Consider the following 19,013-nt stretch of genomic DNA (forward strand, 5'->3'; position numbering starts at 1 on the left):
TATTTATGGGCTGAACTACCAACACAGGCAGGGCCAGCGACGCATAAAGGTGTGTGCAAGCCTGTTGTAAAAGGGCGTGCAAGGCTGCTGCAAAGGTGTGTGCAAAATCATAAAGATGTGCAACCGCGTTGCAAAGGTGCATGCAAAACCATAAACACGTGCAAACTCGCTGCAAAGATGCATGCGAAATTATTAAGATGTGCAAACCCGCTGCAAAGATGCATGCAAAATTATAAAGATGTGTAAGCCCGCTGCAAAGATGCATGCAAACTCGCTGCAAAGGTGCATGCAAACGCGCGGCTGCCGTGGACAGGGCTGGCTGCACGTCCTGGGCACCCCAGAGCACCCACGGTTTGTCCCACAGCACCCGCCGGGCCCCACAGGACACCTCGCTGCACCCCATAGTGCCCAGTGCTCCCCGCAGTCTGCTCAGCAGCACCGGCCAGGGGCATCGCAGCCCCCTGCAGTCCCCAGCGCATGACCCGCTGCCCCCCACGACCTGCCCCATTGCACCCCACCACATACCCCTATTGCACCCCACGACCTGCCTCGCTGCACCCCACACCGGGCCCCGCCGCAGGCCCCGCCGCCCCCGTGTCCGGGGCCGCCGGTCGCGGCGCTGCTGCCCTCGTGCGAGCGCCCGGCGAGCGGCACCGCGGGGGCCGCCCCGCAGGCCCGGCCAGAGCGGGCCGGGCTGAGCCGGGTCGCGGCGGGAGCCGCTCCCGAACGGCCCCGGGCAGCGGCGACAGCGCCGGGAGCTGCCGCGGCGGGGACCGGGACGGGACCGGGACGGGGCGGGGCAGGAGCGGGGCGGGAGCGGGGCAGGGCGGGGCCGGCCCTGGAGCCGGTACCGGTACCGGGGCGGGCCGCGCAGGCCCCGCCCCGGGGAGGGGCTCCCGGGCCGCCGCGCCGGAGCCTTCGGAGCCGCCGCCGGAGGGAGGTGCGGGTTCGGTTAGGGACAGGAACTGGAACCGGGTCGGGCTCAGGGAAGGGACGGGGACCGGGACCGGGACCGGGGACAGCACCAACACCGGCTCAGGGAAGGGACTGGGACTGGGTCCGGGAGCGGGTCGGGCTCAGGGAAGGGAGCGGGACTGGGAGCGGGAGCGGGTCGGGCTCAGCGCAGCCGGGCCCTGCGGGAGCTCCGGGACGAGCGGGGGGTCCCCGGGGCGGCCGCAGGAGCCGGGCCCGGGCAGGGGTGTCCGGCGGGGCCGGGACCGGCCCCGGAACCCAGCGGAGGTTTCGTGCCCGCCGCCCCCCGGGCCAGGCGGCACCGGGGCCCCCCGCTCGGAACCGGCGCCCCGCGGAGCCCGTTTCAGATGCGAACGAAGACGCCGAAACCTCTGTGGGTCGCGCGGGAGGCGTGAACGGAACCGAGGTCGGCGCGTTTGCGGCTCTGCGCATCCCTTCCATCGCGATCCCGGGGATTTGTGGAAACTCTTTGCCCGCTGCGGTGGCAGCTGCTTGGAGGGGGAAAGGAAAAGCCCTGTCTGTTGGCTGGAAAGTGACGGGGCCGGAGCCGCGTCCTGCGCAGAGGGACGGAGGTGGCAACACCGCGTCCTGCGGGGGCAGGAGGAAACCTCCTGGCTCTCCTGGAGCTGGAAGCGGTTCATCTGCCCTGGATTTTCAGTATGAGCTTAATTACATGGGCGGAAAAGTTCTTGTGAGGGGAAGTGGCCGGGGAGGCAGGAATGTCGGAGCATCCTCGCCCTGCAGAGCAGGGATGCTCCGCGTGACAAACCCACTGATCAAAATCCCTGCTCGCAGGAGGGATTTATTTGTTTTCTCTCTCAAACGCTGCATGGGAGAGAGTTGGATAACTTTAAACCTTCCGTAAGTTTGGAAAGAAGCAATGGGGGAAGCTCAAGTCCTCTTTGCAACAGGTTTTGCCTTGAAGGCCCCTGGGGAGTGCACGGAGGCTCCTTCAGCCTGTTCCTGGGCTAAAGTTGTCCAGTAATCTTCCTTCTCTTTTTCCCTGCCATGTGCAAGACATGAGTTCCTGGAAGTCACAGGAGTGTCTCGTAGCACAGGGCAGGCTGGAAATTCGAGTCCCTTCTCTAGCTCAAACTTCCCACATCTCTGCTTTGCTTCCTCATCAGCGTGGTGCGTTTTGGCTGTGCACAAGGAGGGTCCTGGAAAGGTGACCAGACCCTCCCGCTCCAAGGAAAACTCCTCCTTATCCCTGCCTGACCGAGTGCGTGTTCCCCCCATGATTTATTAAAGCCCCGTTAAGTGCGTTACGAGCACAAGTAAATGGAAATGTCTCTATTCGCGAGGGCTCCTCGTCAGGGCCCATTATGGGCTCGCAGAAAGCTTGTCCTGATGGCTCTAATGAAATTATGAGGAGAGAGAGAGGCTGGAAAGTCGTTAACAGGAGAGTGGAGGCTAATGGGTGCCTGCCCCACATTCCCAATTAAGGCTCTGCAGATGTTGTCACTGTGGCCGGTACGATGGGTGACGACGCCGCAGGGGCTGTAACAGGCGCTGGCTGCTCGTGCCGTCTCTCGGGGCAGACTTTGTTTCTTTGCCGTTGTGCGAGGAGGCTCCTCGCGCCCCTTGGCGCTGCCTGAATCACCGGCCGGTTGCGGCAAGAGGAGCGCTCACCTTTAGCAATCGCTGTAGGTGGGCGCCAAAAAGGAAGGGTTACCGGGTGTTTCCAGCATGAAGCAACCCAGAGAGATGATTTATCTGCCGCGCGCGGCCCGGCGCGATGAGCCCGGCGGGGTGGATGAGCCCAGCGGGCCTGGCCCCGCGCGGATGCGCCTGGCGCAGCGAGGCCGGCCGAGGCGGTGGCCGTGGCGCTGCCTGAGGTAAATCATTGACAGCGCCGGCCCGGCATGCACGGCGACCGGAGCAAAGGTTTTTCCTGCGCCCGGGAAGGGCCGAGGGGCAGCGCGGGGGAGAGGAGCACCATGCGGGCTGCTCACGGTGAGTAAGCACCTCTGTACTCCTCTTTTTTTTTTTCTCTTTTGTACTCCTCGGGTATAAATATATGTAGTCCTGCGGGCACTATATGTGTCGCGTTCCTCATAGGCATTAGGTGCCACGGGGAGATGGCAGCGTTGGAGATGAGGCCTAGGGAGACAGTGGTGCCTCAGGTTGCCTTGGGGTTCCCTGGGGTTCCCCGTCAGGTGCTGGCTCCTTGCTCCTCACCGTCCTGTCTCCTTGGAATCACAGAAGGGTTGAGGTTGCAAGGGACCTCTGGAGATCATCTAATCCAACCCCCTGCTCAAGCAGGGACACACAGAGCTGTTTACATAAAATCTATCATGCAAGTTATACCATTAAACCTGACTCTAAAGACTGTTTGGAAGCTGCCTTGGCTTTTCCAGGCGGCACCAAGGGATGTCAGACCTACCTGTCTGATCCCAGGCTCACAGAGGGGAGCAGGTCCTGTCTTTCACAGTGGACATCGCGGTGCCATGGTTATTGCTAAGCCAAGTGCTCTCCTGGCAGCCAAAATAGGAGATAACTCACCCGAGAAGCACACTTGTAAGTCAGATTTCCCTGGTTGGAGAGGAATCTTCATGAAACTCATAAGCACAGGGGTGATTTAGGAGCTTAAATCCCATCACGGCAGGCTGGAGGTGCCAGCTGGATGTGCTGGGAGTCGTTGGGGAGGTCCAACAGGCCGAGCAAGCCGCTGCTTTTGGAAACTTCCCTTCAAAAAAGAGAAGTGCGACGCTCTCATGAAGTAAATGGCAGTGACCGTCTGCGGGGCTGGCTCCTGCTGCGCCCTTCCAGCGTGAGCACAGTGCTCGCTTGCTCGTCCTTGTCTTAGGAAAATGCTCCGTTCTTCTCAGTGTGTTTTGTGGGAGCGACTGATCCGTAACGTGCTCAGGCAGGAGAGGGAGGGCTGGCAGCGAGGCCAGTCCGGTCCTATCACCCCAATGATTTCACACCCGCCACCGGAGCGGGCGGCATGGGAGAAGGAGCCCTGGACAGGGAGGCTTGGGGGTTTCCCCAGGGAAGGGGACGCCGCTTGCGGTGCCGGCGAACCAGGAGGTTCGCTTGGGATTACGGTCTGCATCTGCGTGGCGCCGTGGGCCGGTGTCGTCAAAGGCTCTGCTGGGCAGGTGCCCAGCTTCCCATTTGGCCTGAAACGAGGGAGGGAGCTGAACGCGCGGGGCTGTAACGGGAGCTGCTGCTGGCAGGCGCCAGGGCCAGCTGGAGGAAGGAGCTCCGCGGCCGCCGGAGCGCCCAGGGTAGGAGCAGCCGGCGGAGCAGGGACGCGGCGGCAGCGCCCGGAGCGTCGGCAGCCTTTAGGAAAGGTTGGAGCCCGGCCGGGAACGCGCGCGGTGCCGCCAAGCGCTAAGGGAGGCGGAGGCGGCGTGTGGCAACGGCCTCGCTCGGTCTTACAGATGAGCCTGCGGGGACCGTGCACGGGAGCGGCGCTTCTCCGTGCGTAGGAAAACGCAGGGTCTGGCCTGAGCTCGGGCCATTTCTCAAGGCAGAGAGGAAGGAGGTGGATGCAGAGGCTGCCGGCAGGTTTCCCTGGGAAAAGGGCTCGGGGCTGCAGCGAGCGGAAGCCCTTCTGGCCCCTGCGTTTCCAGCTCCGGTTGTGGAGCTGCCCCTTTTCGGCACCGCTGCGGGGTCCTCTGCCCGCAGCAGCTGCACATAGAAGTTGTCCAGTGCCATTTCTGCTCCGCAGCCTGCTCTGCTCCTCTCCAGCCTGGTGCCTTTTCCGGCCTGTTTTCTGGGAATGCTGCTTTAGTTTGGCCCTTGACCCAGCGAACGAGGCTCTCTCTTGAGCTAAACAAGCAAACAGGCAGCTCTGCACCCCTGATTTGCACTGCGCCGATAAAGAGCAAGGGCGTGCATGGAAAAACGCACGCAGAGGTGTCATATCTAAGGGGCGACTTCTAACGCAAACAAGGATGGAGTAGCCAGGGCCGGGGAGGAAAGGAAAACACACCGGCGCGTTTGCGCAGCTGCAGGGTGGAAATCTGGGATCGCTGCCCTCGCAGACGCCGTCCTCGGAGGATAAGACCAAGGCTGCCAGAAGATGCGGGGCCTTGTGCTTATCTGGGGACACTGAGTGCTTGCAGTGAAGGAAACGCAGAAATGCAGCGCATAGGTGAAGGGTTTCTCTCGCTCGGAGCTCGGAGCGCTGCGGCGGGAGCGAGCGTGACGTGTTGACGGGATCGGGGGAAGGCGGGCGCGGGCCGCGCGCTCGGAGCGGCCTCGCCGCGGTTTTGCTTTCTCTTCTTTGTGCGGGGAGGCTCTGCGTGGCAGGCAGCCAGCAGCGAAACAGCCAAAGTTACACAGCTTGGGATCTGGGTTTTGCATCGTGGTTTTGCGTCAGTTTGCAGGAAAGCTGCGTTTTGGTGCAGCAGTTGCCGGTGGAAGCGTGGAAAAACCTGCTTCCAGGTGCCTGTGTCATAGGATGCTGCATCTCTGCTGTTTCCATGAAGTCTGACAAAATACAGGAGCATCTTACATAAAGCCTCTGCCTTAGTTTCCCTAAGTGCTGCAGGAGTTTCCGAGAAGGGAAGCGCGCGAGTTCCCATCCTGCAGGGCTTGGGAAGCTGCTCGTTAAAGAGGAACCGAGTTAGTGGAATATATAATAATACAATGGTGTTATCTTGCTCGCTGGAACTGCAGCTCGTTCGCATGTGGCCGCGCTCTAACCGTCACTGTCGCTCTCCTTGCAGAGCCCGGCGCCCGCAGGGATCGCGCCCGCACGGCCGGGAGCGCGTGGCCCCGCTGAGCCGCCGCCGCCATGGCCCAGTCGCGCGCCAACGGCTCGCACTACGCGCTCACGGCCATCGGGCTGGGCATGCTCGTCCTCGGCATCATCATGGCAGTGTGGAACCTCGTGCCGGGCTTCGGCCAGGCCGAGAAACCCGCGGCGCCCGCGGGGAACAGCAGCAAGCCCGACCGCGGCGGCGGCGGCATCCTCAAGAGCAAGACCTTCTCCGTGGCCTACGTGCTGGTCGGGGCCGGAGTGCTGCTGCTTTTGCTTTCCATCTGCTTGAATATCCGCGACAAGAAGAGGCAAAGCGAGGACATCACTAGGATCCAGCACCAGGCATCTGCAGAGCCTTCGCACCAGGAGGACAGGTGAGCCTCTTCCAGGGGAAAAGGGACAGATCTAGCTTAAAAATACAACAATTTCCCTCTTCAGAGAGGTGAGGAGCAAGCAGATTAAAGCCAGCAGTGCTGCATATTAAAATAAAACCAGCCACATCTCCTATTTTGGGGTTCAGATACAAGTTTTTGAGATCAGGAGGACTTCATGCAGGTGCCATGGGTGAAAGCATGCTCGTTTATGGTTAAACTGTGCTCTGGAAGGGGCTGTGGCCGGGCAAACATCGCCGAGGCATGAAGCTCCTTGCTTTGTTAGTATACAAACAGTGTGTCGGAGTGAGCGCCGGGGGACGGTGTTAATGATTAACGCGGGAGGAGGAGGACACTGTAGAGGAGGAAGGCGCTGGGGCAGCCTGTGCTGTCTCGCTCGGGGTGGTCGGAGGTGCCAAACAAGCCGCAGGGGCATCCCCGGGCCGGCAGCTGCAGCAGGACGGAGTTCAGACCTGCTGGGTTCTTGGCTTCACTGTCTGCCCGGGGTGCTGCCGTGCTAGGCAAAGACCACGGTTGTAAGAGGGACAATCTAAATAAACGTCTCTCCCTGGAGCACGTGTGCAGGATGAGGATTGTATCCCATCCTTGAAGTACTGGTGTGTCCAGAGAGAGGGGTTATTGAGTAGAAATGGACCCAAGGTGGTCCCGTCTGACCCCTGCTCGGGAAAGGCTGCAGGTGAGAGCTGCAGCGCAAGCACAGGTAACTCCGGGCAGATTTTGGGGATCCCCTGAAGACCCTTGTGCTCCAGCAGGTTAGGAAAGGCAATATCCTAATGCCGGAGAAACGCAGGCTGGTTGCAGTCTCTTCTGCCCATCTGCAATGACCTGCTGTATAGCATAGAGGGGCAAACACTTCTATCCCTTTTTTCTGCTTTTGGCTTACGCTCTTCCTCCCTTCTCCTTCACCCGCAAAGCCAAAATAGTGCCAGGCACTGATAGTTTTACTGTTACCCCTTGCAGCCAAGAAGAGGATGAAGATGCATCTTCCCAGTACTACGTCCCCAGCTACGAGGAAGTTATGAACTCGGGCTACGCCGAGCCCAGGGACTCGGATAGGAGCAACAGGCTCAGCGTCTCCCTGCCCTCCTACGAGTCCCTCACGGGGATGGAGGAGAGCGCGGCGGTGCCGGGGCCCGCGGGCACGGAGCCCGGTGCGGAGCGGCAGCCCGGCCGGCACGGCTCGCGCCTCAGCAAGCGCCTCAAACCGCTCAAGGTCCGGAGGATCAAGTCCGAAAAGCTGCACCTCAAGGACATCCGGCTCAACCTGGCCGACGGCAACAGCACGGGCCCTGTAACGATAGAACCGCTCACCCCGCCGCCCAAGTACGAGGAGATTCAGGAGAAGGCACCCGAGAGCCAGCAAATGACTTAAAAAAAAAAAAAAAAAAAAAAAAAAACCACGATTTTCCTGATTAAAAGCACCGAGAGAGGCTCGATCTCTCGGCACAGAAGCACTCCCTGAAACGTCAAGGAAAGCTGTTTGCCTCCCCGTCACGTGGACGGGGCAAGTGTTCCCAGGATCGGTCTTTTAGAAAATACCGCGGGAGAGAAAAGAAACTGAATGCAAACAAGTCTGCTGCTCTGAAGCAAATGAAGGCTGGAAGGGCTGAATATGGATGTTGCTCTGTTTTAAATTAAGGACTGCCTAACAGATCCCCTCAGCTCCTCTCTCCCTTGTACCCAGACAGGAATTTTCTAAGCCACAAAACTGGTATTTAACAAGAATTTTGCAAGTGGAAAAGCGAAATGTCTTTTTTTATCCTTCTCTTTCTGAGTAAGGAATAAAGAAATGGTCAGAGGAGCTGTAGCTCGCCTTGGCTCCATTGACAAGAGGAGTTGGGGTGGTGGCTCCAAGCCAGCCTGAAGCCCTGCGGTGTTTTCTCCTCCTTGGCCAAAAGTGGAATCGGTGAACAGCTAAATTCAGCAGATACTTCAGTAACCTCTCAACACACGGGAGCGCTCACGATGGCCTCTGAGGCTTCCCTTCCTCAGAAGAGGTCTGTTGGCCTCCAGAGCTCCGCTCCGTCAGGAGAGGACTGTATTTCTTGCCTCTGTTTTTCTCTTTTGTGTTTTGTGCCCCAGTACGAAGGTACAGGCCATTTGAGGCAAGCCGATAAATGCAGCAGGTTGGTAACTATCAGCGTACCTCTGCCAAAAGGCGTTTGAGACATTCTGGTTTAAACTACTGTTGAATATGCTGCAAGCAGACCTTTTCTAAATAAATATTTTGTACATTGTGTTTGGGTATGTGTGTATGTGCACTCGCGCGTAGCTCGCAGGTCCCATGGGCTTCGAGCTGCAGCAGGACAAAAATCAATCGTTTGCTTTAAGCCATGAGCTTCTCGCAGAGGCATAAGGGCTGCAAATTCCTGAGCATCCATGGCCATGTTTTCCCTTGCGCGGTGTGAAGGTGTGGATGTGGAGCAGAGCGTCTCCTGAACCCGTAGGACACACCGGGTGTGCGTGGTCTTGCCACTGCCTCCAGCAGGTCAATACGGAGGTGATTTTTGTCACTGTGGATGTGGCAGCAATAGGTCTTCAAAGCCTTCTGCCATGTGGGACTCTTGCAGCACCCCAAGGAGTTGTCCTGGGTCACCAAGGGCCAGCACTGGTGGGAACAGCAGATCTCATGGTCTGTGTAATGGGGGCATTTGCAGCTGAGGACTTCAGCACGGATCAGCTGGGTGCTGCGGTCAGTAAAAATCACCAGGTATGTTCAAATAGCAAAACCACAGGGAAAGAGGAGAGACAAGTCCAAATCTTTAGAGGTTTTTCCTGGTTGCTGTTGATTAATATCTATTCTTTCTCCTATCTTCCAGTATCATAATCACAGGAAATTCACTTCACGCAGCCTCAGCAGACCCTGAGATCTCAGGGGGGCGAAAAAAGCAACTTCCTTAACCAAATAAGGGAAACAAATAGTAAAGGTGCCTGCTAAAAATACAAAATAAAGAAAGAAAGCAGAAAACCCCAACTGTGACAAGCTGTCCTAGAAAAGTGGTGCAGGCGTCAGGTAAAATGGACAGAAGGAGGGCGGGTGTGCACGAGCATCACTTTGCCAGCAGGCCCCCATCTCACTGTGAAATTTGGGGTGCTTTGTAGTAAATTGCAAAGCGGGAGGGAAGCGTCAGCCCCACGCGCAGGTACCGCGGGACGGGCTGCGCCTCGCGCGCGTTTGGGGCCGTTTCCCGCGTTTGGGGCCGTTTCTCTCCCCGTTGCAGGGAGCGGCCGCCATGGCGGCCCCGGTTGCCGCGGCGACGGCGGGGCCGGGCGCCGCGAAATGGCGGCCGGGGCGGCCGAGGGAGGCGGAGGAGCGGGGGTAGCCCGAGCTGCGGCGCGATCCGCCCTGCCCGGGGCCGGGCGAGGCGGCGGGGCCATGAGAGCCTTCCTGAGGGGCGCCGAGGGCTGCTTCCCGCTCCGCTCGCCCACCACCACCATAGGGAGGCACCGGGATGCCGACATCGTGCTGCAGGTAGCCATGCTGCCCGCCGCGCCGCTCGGGCATCAAAACGTGCACAAAAGCCGAGGAGGGGAGAAGGGTTCCCCGTGCATTCGCATCCCGCCGTGGGGCTGTTGGCTCGGGGGGGACACCCAAGCGGTGATAGCCGCCCCGCGCCAGTCCGCAGGTGTGGAGGAGCGGCACGCGGCGCTGGACTGCGCGGCCGCCGGCTTCGTGCTGCGCGACCTGGCCTCGTCCCGCGGCACCCTGGTCAACGGCTGCCATGTGCACGGCGCCGCGGTCGGCGTGGGCCCCGGCGACGTGCTGCGCTTCGGCCCGCGCGGGCCCGGCTACGAGCTCGTGCTGCTGGAGGACGGCGCGGCACAGGTAAGGCGCCGCCGCACGGAACCGCTCCAGCCGCCATGGCCGCGGCCAGCGGGAATGAGCCGCTTCCCTGGGGAGCCGGCCGCGTCCTCCCGAGTTCCTGGGGAGAAGCTTGGGAGGCGAGGAAATAATAATAATAAAAAAATGCTTGGGCTCCCTCTGCCGAAGAAATTCTGGCATTTCAGTAGGTTAGAGGAAAAGGCATTTCCCTTATTACTGCCCATGTTATTGGTGCTTTCCTTGGCAGCCATAGCGTAGCTGGGGATGCTGTGTTGTTCTGCCCAGTGAGACCAGGCTGTCACAGCCTGGCTTCTGAGTGCTGTATAAACCTAATGCAGTCATAAACATGCAAAGAATTTGATAAAACATCATGGAAGTCCCCTATCTGTAGTAAAAAAGAAGTGGCACAGGATGACAGTTGAGTTCACCAAGCTTTTGGGTTATTGTATGTAAAGGGTAGTTGAGATCTGTTACTATTTTTATCGCTAAAGATCTTGAGGAATCCAGAAAAAGTCTGGGAAAACTGTCAGTGTATCGGGAGTCACAGAGCCTGCTCCTTGCGCAGTCAATGTACAATAAAACTTCCCCTGAGTAAGGCTGTACATCCAGACATGGGCTTTGGGTGTCTCGGGAAATAGCCTGGCTTAGTGAGCTGAATTTGTGCATTCAAATTTGCCTAAAATCTTTAGGCCAAGAGAAAAAAAAAAAAAGCGCATTGCTGCACTTTATAAGCCAGAGTGGTTAGAGTGGCAAGGCTGTTTCCATAAAGTTTTTTTCCCCACTGAAGGACTGAACTTTTTAATTTCAGAAAGCACATATGTACCATGCACATAAAAAAGAACAGTTCTGTTCAGTGACACAAGGAAAACACCAGTGGCTCCTCTTTATTGCTTTGGGCTTCGTGATCCTTCTTTGATATAGTATCTTTGAAGGGTGACACAGCTGGCTGCAGAGAGTAAATCACTCCTAGATTTCAGTTCATGCATGTTTACGATGTTTAATATAGGGAGCTCGCTCTCTCATTTTAGTAATATGAAGGACAAATATGCGTTAAGGAAGAGCATCACCCAAGCAAGATAGCACAGTACTCCATTATGAAAAAATAAATGGAAAGGTCTCAAAGTATCACAACGTTTAAAGCAGGCTGGAAACCCCTCCTTGCTCCTGCCACGTCCCGCGTACCGCAGGCTTCACCCACGCGCGTGGACGAGCAGAGCTCTTGACAGAAGCAGCATCCCGACTCATGAGCTTCCAGTTTGTCTCCTGGATCTACTGGAGACCAGTGTTTTTAGAGAAAGCCTAAGGCTATGCCTCCAAATGGCAAATGTGGGCGTTCTGGATATTCCCGATGATGTTTTCTTTGATCTGCTGTGAGGAGTCTCGGTTCTCATTTCGGTAGGACCAGAGGTGTGTGTGGAGGAGGCTCCCTGGCCAGGGTTTGCTGTGTTCAGTGGGGCAGTCACATCTAGGGGCTCACGGCGGTTTTCTGCCTTTCGCAGAAGATCAGCGAGCTCCAGCCATGCCGAGCGCGCTCAAGAGGAACGGTGTTAAGGCATGGTAGTGGGCGGAATAACGACAGTCCGGGGAGCAATAACCAACCTTTGCCTGGAATGGGGCCGGTGCCGGGAGAGATCTGCAACTCCCGGGGGAAGCTGGGACGTATTAATGGGAATCCTGGAGTTTATGGACCTGCCCTGTGGATGCACTGGCTGCCTGGCTGCCGGCGGGGTGTCCTGCTGTCGGCCTCCAGAGCTGGGGATGTGGTGGGGCTTCAATCCCTGTGGGACCAGGCGAGGTCCCAGGGACGTAGGGAACACATGCTGAAGTCTCTTGAGCCAGTTCAGTAAGATTGTATGATAAAGGACACTTTTGTTTTTTCTTTTTTTAATTCTGGGGCATATAAGCCAATGCATGAGATGTTAATGTGTCTTGGCTCTCGTTTTCCAGCAGATCTCCTAGCATGGCTCTCCAGGCCTTGTCTCGAGATAGACGTCAGCCAACATGACACATTCACAAAGCCAGTGCATTTTGCATGGTCCCCAGAAGAGTCCCAGGTCTATGCTGATGCACAGCAGCAGTGCTCCTAGGAAAGAAATGGGTGTCTTCATGATTAGTTAGAGGTCCCAAATAGCTGTGGTTGTCTGATGAGTGAAGAAGAGAAGCCGTCTGATTGCACGTTTGCCAAGCGTTTGTTCTGCAGGGTTTAAACCCAGTTCTCAAACGCTGGCAGTCAGAAGAACGTCACGTTAATTCTGTGTTATTATACCTGAGCTCAGACGTGTGCCTGGGGTTTGTCCTACACGTTGCACACAGCGTGGGCTCGAGACCGTCTGAAACTCATGCTAATGTGGCGTCCTCTTTCCACCGCAGCTGTCCTACCCACCCGTGAAGCGTCGCACAGCGTGGCCTGGGCAGCTCCAACCGGTTCCAGAGCCCAAAATTCAGGCTCCTCCGACTCCTCCGCGCCTCCCCGTGCTCCAGGCTCCGCAGGGCCCCAGCCCGCTCGGCGGCTGCGCCCCGGGCGCAGCGGGACACATGCCCCATCCGCCGCTCAGGAAGCGTCCCGGGAGCGCCTGGACGAGGAGCGTGAGCTCCTTCTCTCCGGATTCTTGCAGTCAGTCCCCCGCGGAGCCGCAAGGTACTGCCGGGTGCTGGCCGGGATCCTTGGGGTGGCACTGAGGGAACTGCTGCTCCTGCCCACACTGACCTTTTCCACCCACGCTTGCCCAGCAGGCCGTAGCCTCACATCCTCTCAGGCCACTTCTGCGTTGCACCATGGTGATCTGAGCAGAGACAGTTTTGATTTGTGCTGCCAAGTGACAAGCAGTACAGGCAGCTGGGCATTATTCCTGGTCAAGTAAGGCTGGATAAGTTAAGAACGGCTGTGACAAACACTGAGCAGTGTCATTGCCTGGTTAGTCTGGGTGACGTTTCCTCTTCCTTTTTCCTTGTGCGTGACCTTGTGCAGTGATTACTGACTTTATCTTCACCAGTGACTCATGCGCCTATTGCAGGCTCTTGTTTGAACTGCTGTTTTTCTTCTTTTGATCTGCAATTATTGGCTGCTTTCAGCAAAAGGATTTAAAATTAGAGCTATATCTGATAGACTGTATCGTTTTTAGAAAGTAAAGTAAGCAATTGTGGCAGAGCAGATACAACTGTGCAAATACAACTGAAGAAGCAAACCTATTTATTAACCAAGAGTGGCTTGGGTATATAAACCAACACATCAGCAAATTAGAGTGTTCTTTGCACTCGTAATACAGTACAAGGCACCTGTGGAATTGCACATTTGTAGAACAAGAATTCTGCTGTGAGATAACATGGTATACAGTAGGTTTCTTTCCTGCCCTTTTGTTTTTTTGCCAGCAGTGATAAACAGTATGAAGTCACTAGTAAACCACCAAAATACCCAGTGTTCCAGACCCGAGGGCATTACAGCGCAGTCACCGCAGCGTAGCATGAAGAGCAGGACGTGTGCATGTGCATAACTTGAAATTCCACCACAGGCACCGGGAGCGAAGCACCTGCGTCACGCCAGCGCATACCCCAGAAGAACCCGCGTGTGCCAATCCTGCTTAATGCAGCCCTTCACATCCTGAAATTACAGCTGCCTTGTGCAGGGTAGGGCAGTGTTGCCAGTTCAGAGGAGCCTTCATCTGAGAGGCCTGTGTCTGCAGCTGAGGCTTTTTTAGAATCCAGAGGTGTTTTATTCTTCTGTATTGTATAGACCCTTTGCACTAGTGAGTGTCTTTTTAGTACAAAGCACTTGGTTATTCTTCTCTTTGTGGGCTGAGTTCTTAGCCTGCAAATCAGCATTTGCCTTGTTTTTAGGCAAGTGGGAGAGAGGCACCAAAGAAGAATTAATCCTAATTAACTCCTTCTCCTATTGATTTTTTTTTTCTAATTTTGCTTGTTTTCCTTCAGTCTTGACAAACGTATCAGGAAGTGGGCAGAGCGGTGTGGCAGGAGCTCCTTCACCCGGGATTCGTGACGTGGAGTTCCTTCTTCAGGAAAAGGTGATGCTGAGGAATGTGTGAGCGATGGGGAAGCAGAAATTGTCCTCGGGGGGATGTGCTGTGGCCGACTGCTCCACCTGGGAGGTAAAGGAAGCAGAAATACCGTGCCAAATGTTAGTCTGTCTGATCAGGAGTCACATCGGTGTGTGGTGACTCACTGCAATGAGACTGCTCCCACGGACGAGAGCTACCTGCTGGACCGAGGAATCCAATGACTTAGCCCTGGTGAAATTCAGGGTGAGGAGGTAAAAGGTACAAAAGGTGGTAGCTGACAAGCAGGAATGTCACGGTGTGTCTGCAGTGTGGTGTTAATAATAGAAGTCTTTGTCTAAAGTTGTCCGTGCGTTTTATGAAAATAAGTCCTTTTGGTTATTACTGGAGATTCTGGTGTCTCTGTAGCTGGAGACCTCGTGTGTAATCTGCATGCAGGATGAAAAGCTTCTGAGTCTGGAAAAGGAAATCAGTCGCCTCTCGGGTTTTGAAACCGAAATGAAGCGTAAAGATACACTGATAGCAAATCTGCAGGATGAAATTGCAGCGATGGCGAAGACCGTGGCCCAGGCTGCTGCTAGAAACGGTGCGGAGCTGACTCAGAAGCTGCTAACCTTTGACCAAGAAATGGAAGCAAAAAAAGAAGAGATCAAAGCCTTAAAAGAACAGGTACTGAGCACTTAAATAGACACTAATAGGCAGCTATCTCTCTGATGTACACTGATTTTTAGTTTAACATCCTGTTTTTCAGTTCTGGGTGTTTTGCAAGGTGATGTAAGTCACACATTTCATAGTTCTTTGGATGAGTTTCCCTTACAAAAGCTGGTAATTAAATTTTCCCATTTATGTAGTAGAATCTGTAATACAGCAGTAGGAAGGGAAACTTGTGCTTAAGCCAATTTGTGGTGGCCAAAAGACATGCATGATCCTGCTGCATGACCCCTTCTTGTCCCTTCCCCACTTCTGCTCCGGGAACTGACTCAAAAGATGTGTTTGAAGGGGGACTTAAAGTCCCAAGGACAGTTCAGTTCTTTGGCATTGAGGTGAAAATAAATGGCTGTGCAGAAAGGAGAGGCCTTAGAATTGTCTTGTGTTGCAGCATGCACCCATGTTTAGTGAACAGCAAAAAATGTGTTTGAGAGACAGACTGATAGACCACATCCTTCTAAAAAGTGTGGGAAAAGGGTCAGTCAGAGCTGTCAGGCCTATATGAGATGTTCGTACGTTGGCAGCTGAGTTTCCTTGGATCATGTTGAGATGGGGTGGCAAAGCCAAGGCTGCCTGGCATGGTGATGAGGAGACTGGTTTTGGCACATATTTTATACAGACTAGATCTGAAGGAGGTTGTGAAATGCTTTTGACTCTGTCAGCAAGAGGAACTTTGGATGGGCAAGTTCCATGTGGCAAAAAAGTGACCCAATCCTGAGGGTACTGCTGAGATGACACGACACTCTCCACCCAGGCAGCCTGCCCGTCTCCAGCCAAACACTCTGTACCAGGGCACTCATTCCTGAGCTTCTCCAATATCTGCTTTGCAAAAGGTCCCTGAAACCAATGACTTTTGCAGTAGGAAACCTGTTTTGCTGGTTGTCTTTTGGCAATGATAGCAGAAGTGGATTATACAGATTTTTCCCAGCCCCTGATGCTGGTTAAGGAACATAAAAGCCATGTTTGCAGTGGAAACGTGACCGTGAGTTACCAGCCCCTCCAGATCTTCTTTTCTGTGCCGTAGGGTGTACTTTGAGGGCTACAAACCTGCAGGCGCTCCTGGCCGGCGCCGTGGCAGCGTTTTCAGCCAGCCCGCGCTGTAAATTCTCAGGATCACAGACAGCGTGATGCACTGCTTCCCTGTGCCTTGTATATTGGGCTTTCCGTGTGAGCAGACAAGAGGGCTTTTAAGAAGATCCTATCAAAACCAATTATTTCTGAGCATTAGCCAAAGACTAGAGAGTGACCCCATGAAACAGGGCCTTGGTGGGCTGGATTTACCGCTCTGAACTGGGCCGTAGGAGGCAGGTAGCTTTTGTGTTACCCGTAGAAATGCTGTGAACCAGTGAGAAACATGTGTGAACTTTGCTTTCTGAGTGCTTAAGTTAAGAGAAAGCTTCAGATGCAGAAGAGCATTTGATCCCTGTAGCAAGAGGAGTTTCTTCTAAAATACTCTCCGCTTTTGATCCAGTAAGAACTGCGACTTTAGTGAGAGCTTGAAAAGTTAATGCAAATGAGAAAAGAGTTCACGCTTCTTGAAGCTTAGAGAACGTTTACTTTGCACTTGGGACAGAAATTTATTGGATGTGAATCCAAAGGAGCCCACGTTCCCCTGTGTTTTGTAGATCAGCAACCTCCAGAAAGACTCCAGCCAAGTTTTTAGCCATTCCCTCTCTGAAAGAGACCTGGAAATTGTAAGCCTGAAAAAAGAAAGCGAGAAGCTAAAGAGGGATCAAGCTCTAACTGCAGGTATTTTTCCATTGGCATTTTGGGAAACTTGGTCTAAAGCACTGAATAGTTTAGGAGTGGCACTTCAAAATGACTAAGTATTTGTAAACTGCCCTGGCGAGCAATGACTTGTAGAGGCACATAAAAATTCTGCCTCGTTTCCTATTTCTGGCAGATTTCTGGGACTTGCAGGTAGTCTCTGGCATAATGATTGCAATGGGAGTGAGTCAAAATGTGAGGAAAAAAGGCAGGGAGGGATGGGACAGAGATTTGCTCAGAAGCAAAGCAAAAAGCCCCGCAGTGTCACCAGGGGATCCTCAAATGCACACGGTCAGGTTCCTCATTCCTGCTGTTCTGCACATGGAATCCAAGCCTTTTCCGACTGCCTTTATCTCTGCACTTATCAGCAGTGAGGAATATAATGTTTACACAAAATGTTAAATGTTTTATTTTCCCAAACAGGCCTCCATAATGCATTCAGGTGGACAAAGCTGTTCCGCTTCATTCCCTCGGTCTAAAAGGATGCGATAACAACAGTGCTTGGTGGGGAAGGAGGTATCAGAGTTTTAGACCTAACTAAGAGAAACTGATCTGTGAAAGAGATGTTCTTTCTCCAGGGAGCATATGCTGCAAAACCCAGAGGAACTTGTTAATAGTATTGTCACAGAATGGCATCCAGGGCGGCTTGCCAAGAGCCGAGTCCTCTTTCCAAATCAGATTGCTGCAAAAAGAACACAGAATTGCTGGTCAGTGGCCAGAGGGGTTTCATAGGGAAATGCTTTTGTATCCTTTCACCTAAATTGTTTTTCACAGGACTAGTGACCAGCCTGCAAAGGGAGATTGCTGTGAAGGAGCAGAAAATTCACCAGCTCAACCAGGAGGTTGAGAAAATGAAGAAGGACAACAGAGAGAAGGACAATCAGCTAGCAGTTGTTTCTGCCAAGGTTAACATGCCTAACGATGGGCTCTGCAATTTACTGTCTCACATATGGATGGATGTGGGCAATAAGATTGAACGGCTGGTGCTTCTCGCTGCCGAGGACCATAGCAGCTGTTTTAGCAGCTTTTTGGGGGGATGGTTGCACCTCCCAGGTCCTGGCTGCGTTCGCATGGAAGCTGCGAGAAGCGTGAGCTGTGTCACTGAGGCAGTGATCACGTGGAGATGGTGCAAAATGCCCCCAGAGGGGTGTTTGCTTTCCCCCATGAATCCCTCTCCTTGTTCGGAGTGCAGCTACTTTTGACCTGTGAGCACTGGATTCCTGTGAGCACTGTAGCTGTTTGTACGATCAAGGCACCTGTGCCAAGATCCTTCCAAGGAGCCATTATCAGCCATGGAAACCTGGTCTTTTTGATGCTCCCGACAGCCAAGCCCGTCTTTTCCTTTAAAGAAAGCTGCTTTTCCAGCAGGTTGTTTCTCTGTGCATTTGCAGCCCCCCCTGCTCAACTGGCAAATCTTACAGAGCTGCATAATCTGCATAATAAGTGTAAAACGGTTGCTCCGTTTTGGCTGGCTGGCTGGGCACTCTTCCAGGATACTTCAGTTACTCACAGTGATTCCTGAGTAATGGAAGGCACTAGGAGGATCTCCTGAGCCCCTGGGATCCAGGGTGGGCTACAGGAATATACCTGCCGACTGTTTTTTTCCAGCTGCTCATCCTCACTGAGCAGCGTCCCAGATGGCCGCAGGAAAATCTGTCTGTCAAGTTTAGAGAAAGGTTTTCCATGGGGAGGAAAAGCATGGAGAGTGATCCCTGGTTTCAGGAAGGGCTTGGAGCAAAGTGGGAGCTGCTCTGCCACGCTTGCCGGAAGGTGCCTGTGCCCTCACGGCAATAGGACTCATTCTGAAACCTGCTACCTGAAAATGCAGAGTTGAGAAGCACAACATTAGCTTGAAAATCCTTGTTAATGCAGTGTTCAGCATTCCGGGGCCATTCCGTCAAAAGCAGTCGTCTCATTTTGCCCTTCCACCCCCGTCTCATTACACTTGTGCTCAGGCTGGAAGATTCATGTGTGCAGGACGTTCACTGCAGGTGATTTTCCTTCCCGTGGCCAGGCTGTGATTCCAGCAGGTCTTCCGAGGAGCTTTGGTGCTTCTGATGCCTCGATTGCCTGTCGCGGGCGCACACGGGTGTCCGTGTGCGTAGCTGGGCTGTGTAACTGAACGAGGCACTGACATTTACTCTAGAAATGACGCTACTGGCCAGCTCGGTGATTTTTTTGCCCTTGGTTGCTGTTCATTCTAGTACTCCAGAATTAAAGAGGGAATGAAGCATGAACTCGGAGAGAGAGACGTCACTGCTTACCGAAATGTGAGTTTCCAGTTGTCTGCTGTGTTTTTACCACAAGAAAGCAGCAATTGCAAGAAGGCATCATCAAGAGAGTAATTAACGACACATTTTAAGAAAGTTGTTTGGAGTCAGGCTCTTCTAATAGAAGGGCTCTGCCTTGCATAAGGAAATGGAGGAATGTAAATGCCTGGAAAAAAAAATGCAATTTTACATTACAATGCAGTAGAATTCTGTCTGAAGTGAGCTTTAAATTCCTCTTGAAAATCATTATAACATCAGGAAATATAGAGTAGAACAAAACCTCAGGGCAAATTAAGCAGGAAGCTGGCCTACTTAGTACTGACATGCACCTTCCTATCTGCTTCATAGGCATCC

At 54.2% G+C, this 19,013-nt stretch overlaps 2 protein-coding genes across 2 annotated transcripts in view; both read left to right on the plus strand.

The window, feature by feature from the left end:
• The first annotated feature begins 5,722 nt into the window (after positions 1–5,722).
• Positions 5,723–7,455, plus strand: TMEM51 (transmembrane protein 51). The gene is made up of 2 exons (XM_010226202.2): positions 5,723–6,063; positions 7,042–7,455. Exons 1-2 carry the CDS (start codon positions 5,723–5,725, stop codon positions 7,451–7,453), a joined length of 753 nt encoding a protein of 250 aa, XP_010224504.2. The 3' UTR covers positions 7,454–7,455.
• A 1,979-nt stretch (positions 7,456–9,434) lies between these two features.
• The window catches only part of FHAD1 (forkhead associated phosphopeptide binding domain 1), a 30,059-nt gene continuing 20,480 nt past the window's right edge, over positions 9,435–19,013 (plus strand). The window contains exons 1-8 of the mRNA XM_088529598.1: positions 9,435–9,553; positions 9,701–9,907; positions 12,275–12,542; positions 13,832–13,923; positions 14,353–14,583; positions 16,248–16,371; positions 17,164–17,294; positions 18,594–18,659. Coding sequence (XP_088385724.1) covers positions 9,458–9,553; positions 9,701–9,907; positions 12,275–12,542; positions 13,832–13,923; positions 14,353–14,583; positions 16,248–16,371; positions 17,164–17,294; positions 18,594–18,659 — 1,215 coding nt within the window. The 5' untranslated portion in view covers positions 9,435–9,457. The remainder of the gene's footprint in view (positions 9,554–9,700; positions 9,908–12,274; positions 12,543–13,831; positions 13,924–14,352; positions 14,584–16,247; positions 16,372–17,163; positions 17,295–18,593; positions 18,660–19,013) is intronic.

The sequence above is a fragment of the Tinamus guttatus genome, unplaced genomic scaffold, assembly GCF_059628265.1.
Source record: "Tinamus guttatus ecotype Peru unplaced genomic scaffold, ASM5962826v1 Tinamus_guttatus_pri_ptg000332l, whole genome shotgun sequence".
In the NCBI taxonomy this organism is placed as follows: domain Eukaryota; kingdom Metazoa; phylum Chordata; class Aves; order Tinamiformes; family Tinamidae; genus Tinamus; species Tinamus guttatus.

Coding starts and splice junctions, on each gene's coding strand:
- TMEM51 (XM_010226202.2), top strand. CDS start 5,723: ATGGCCCAGTCGCGCGCCAACGGCTCGCACTACGCGCTCACGGCCATC. Junction 6,064..7,041: donor CCTTCGCACCAGGAGGACAG/GTGAGCCTCTTC, acceptor TACCCCTTGCAG/CCAAGAAGAGGATGAAGATG.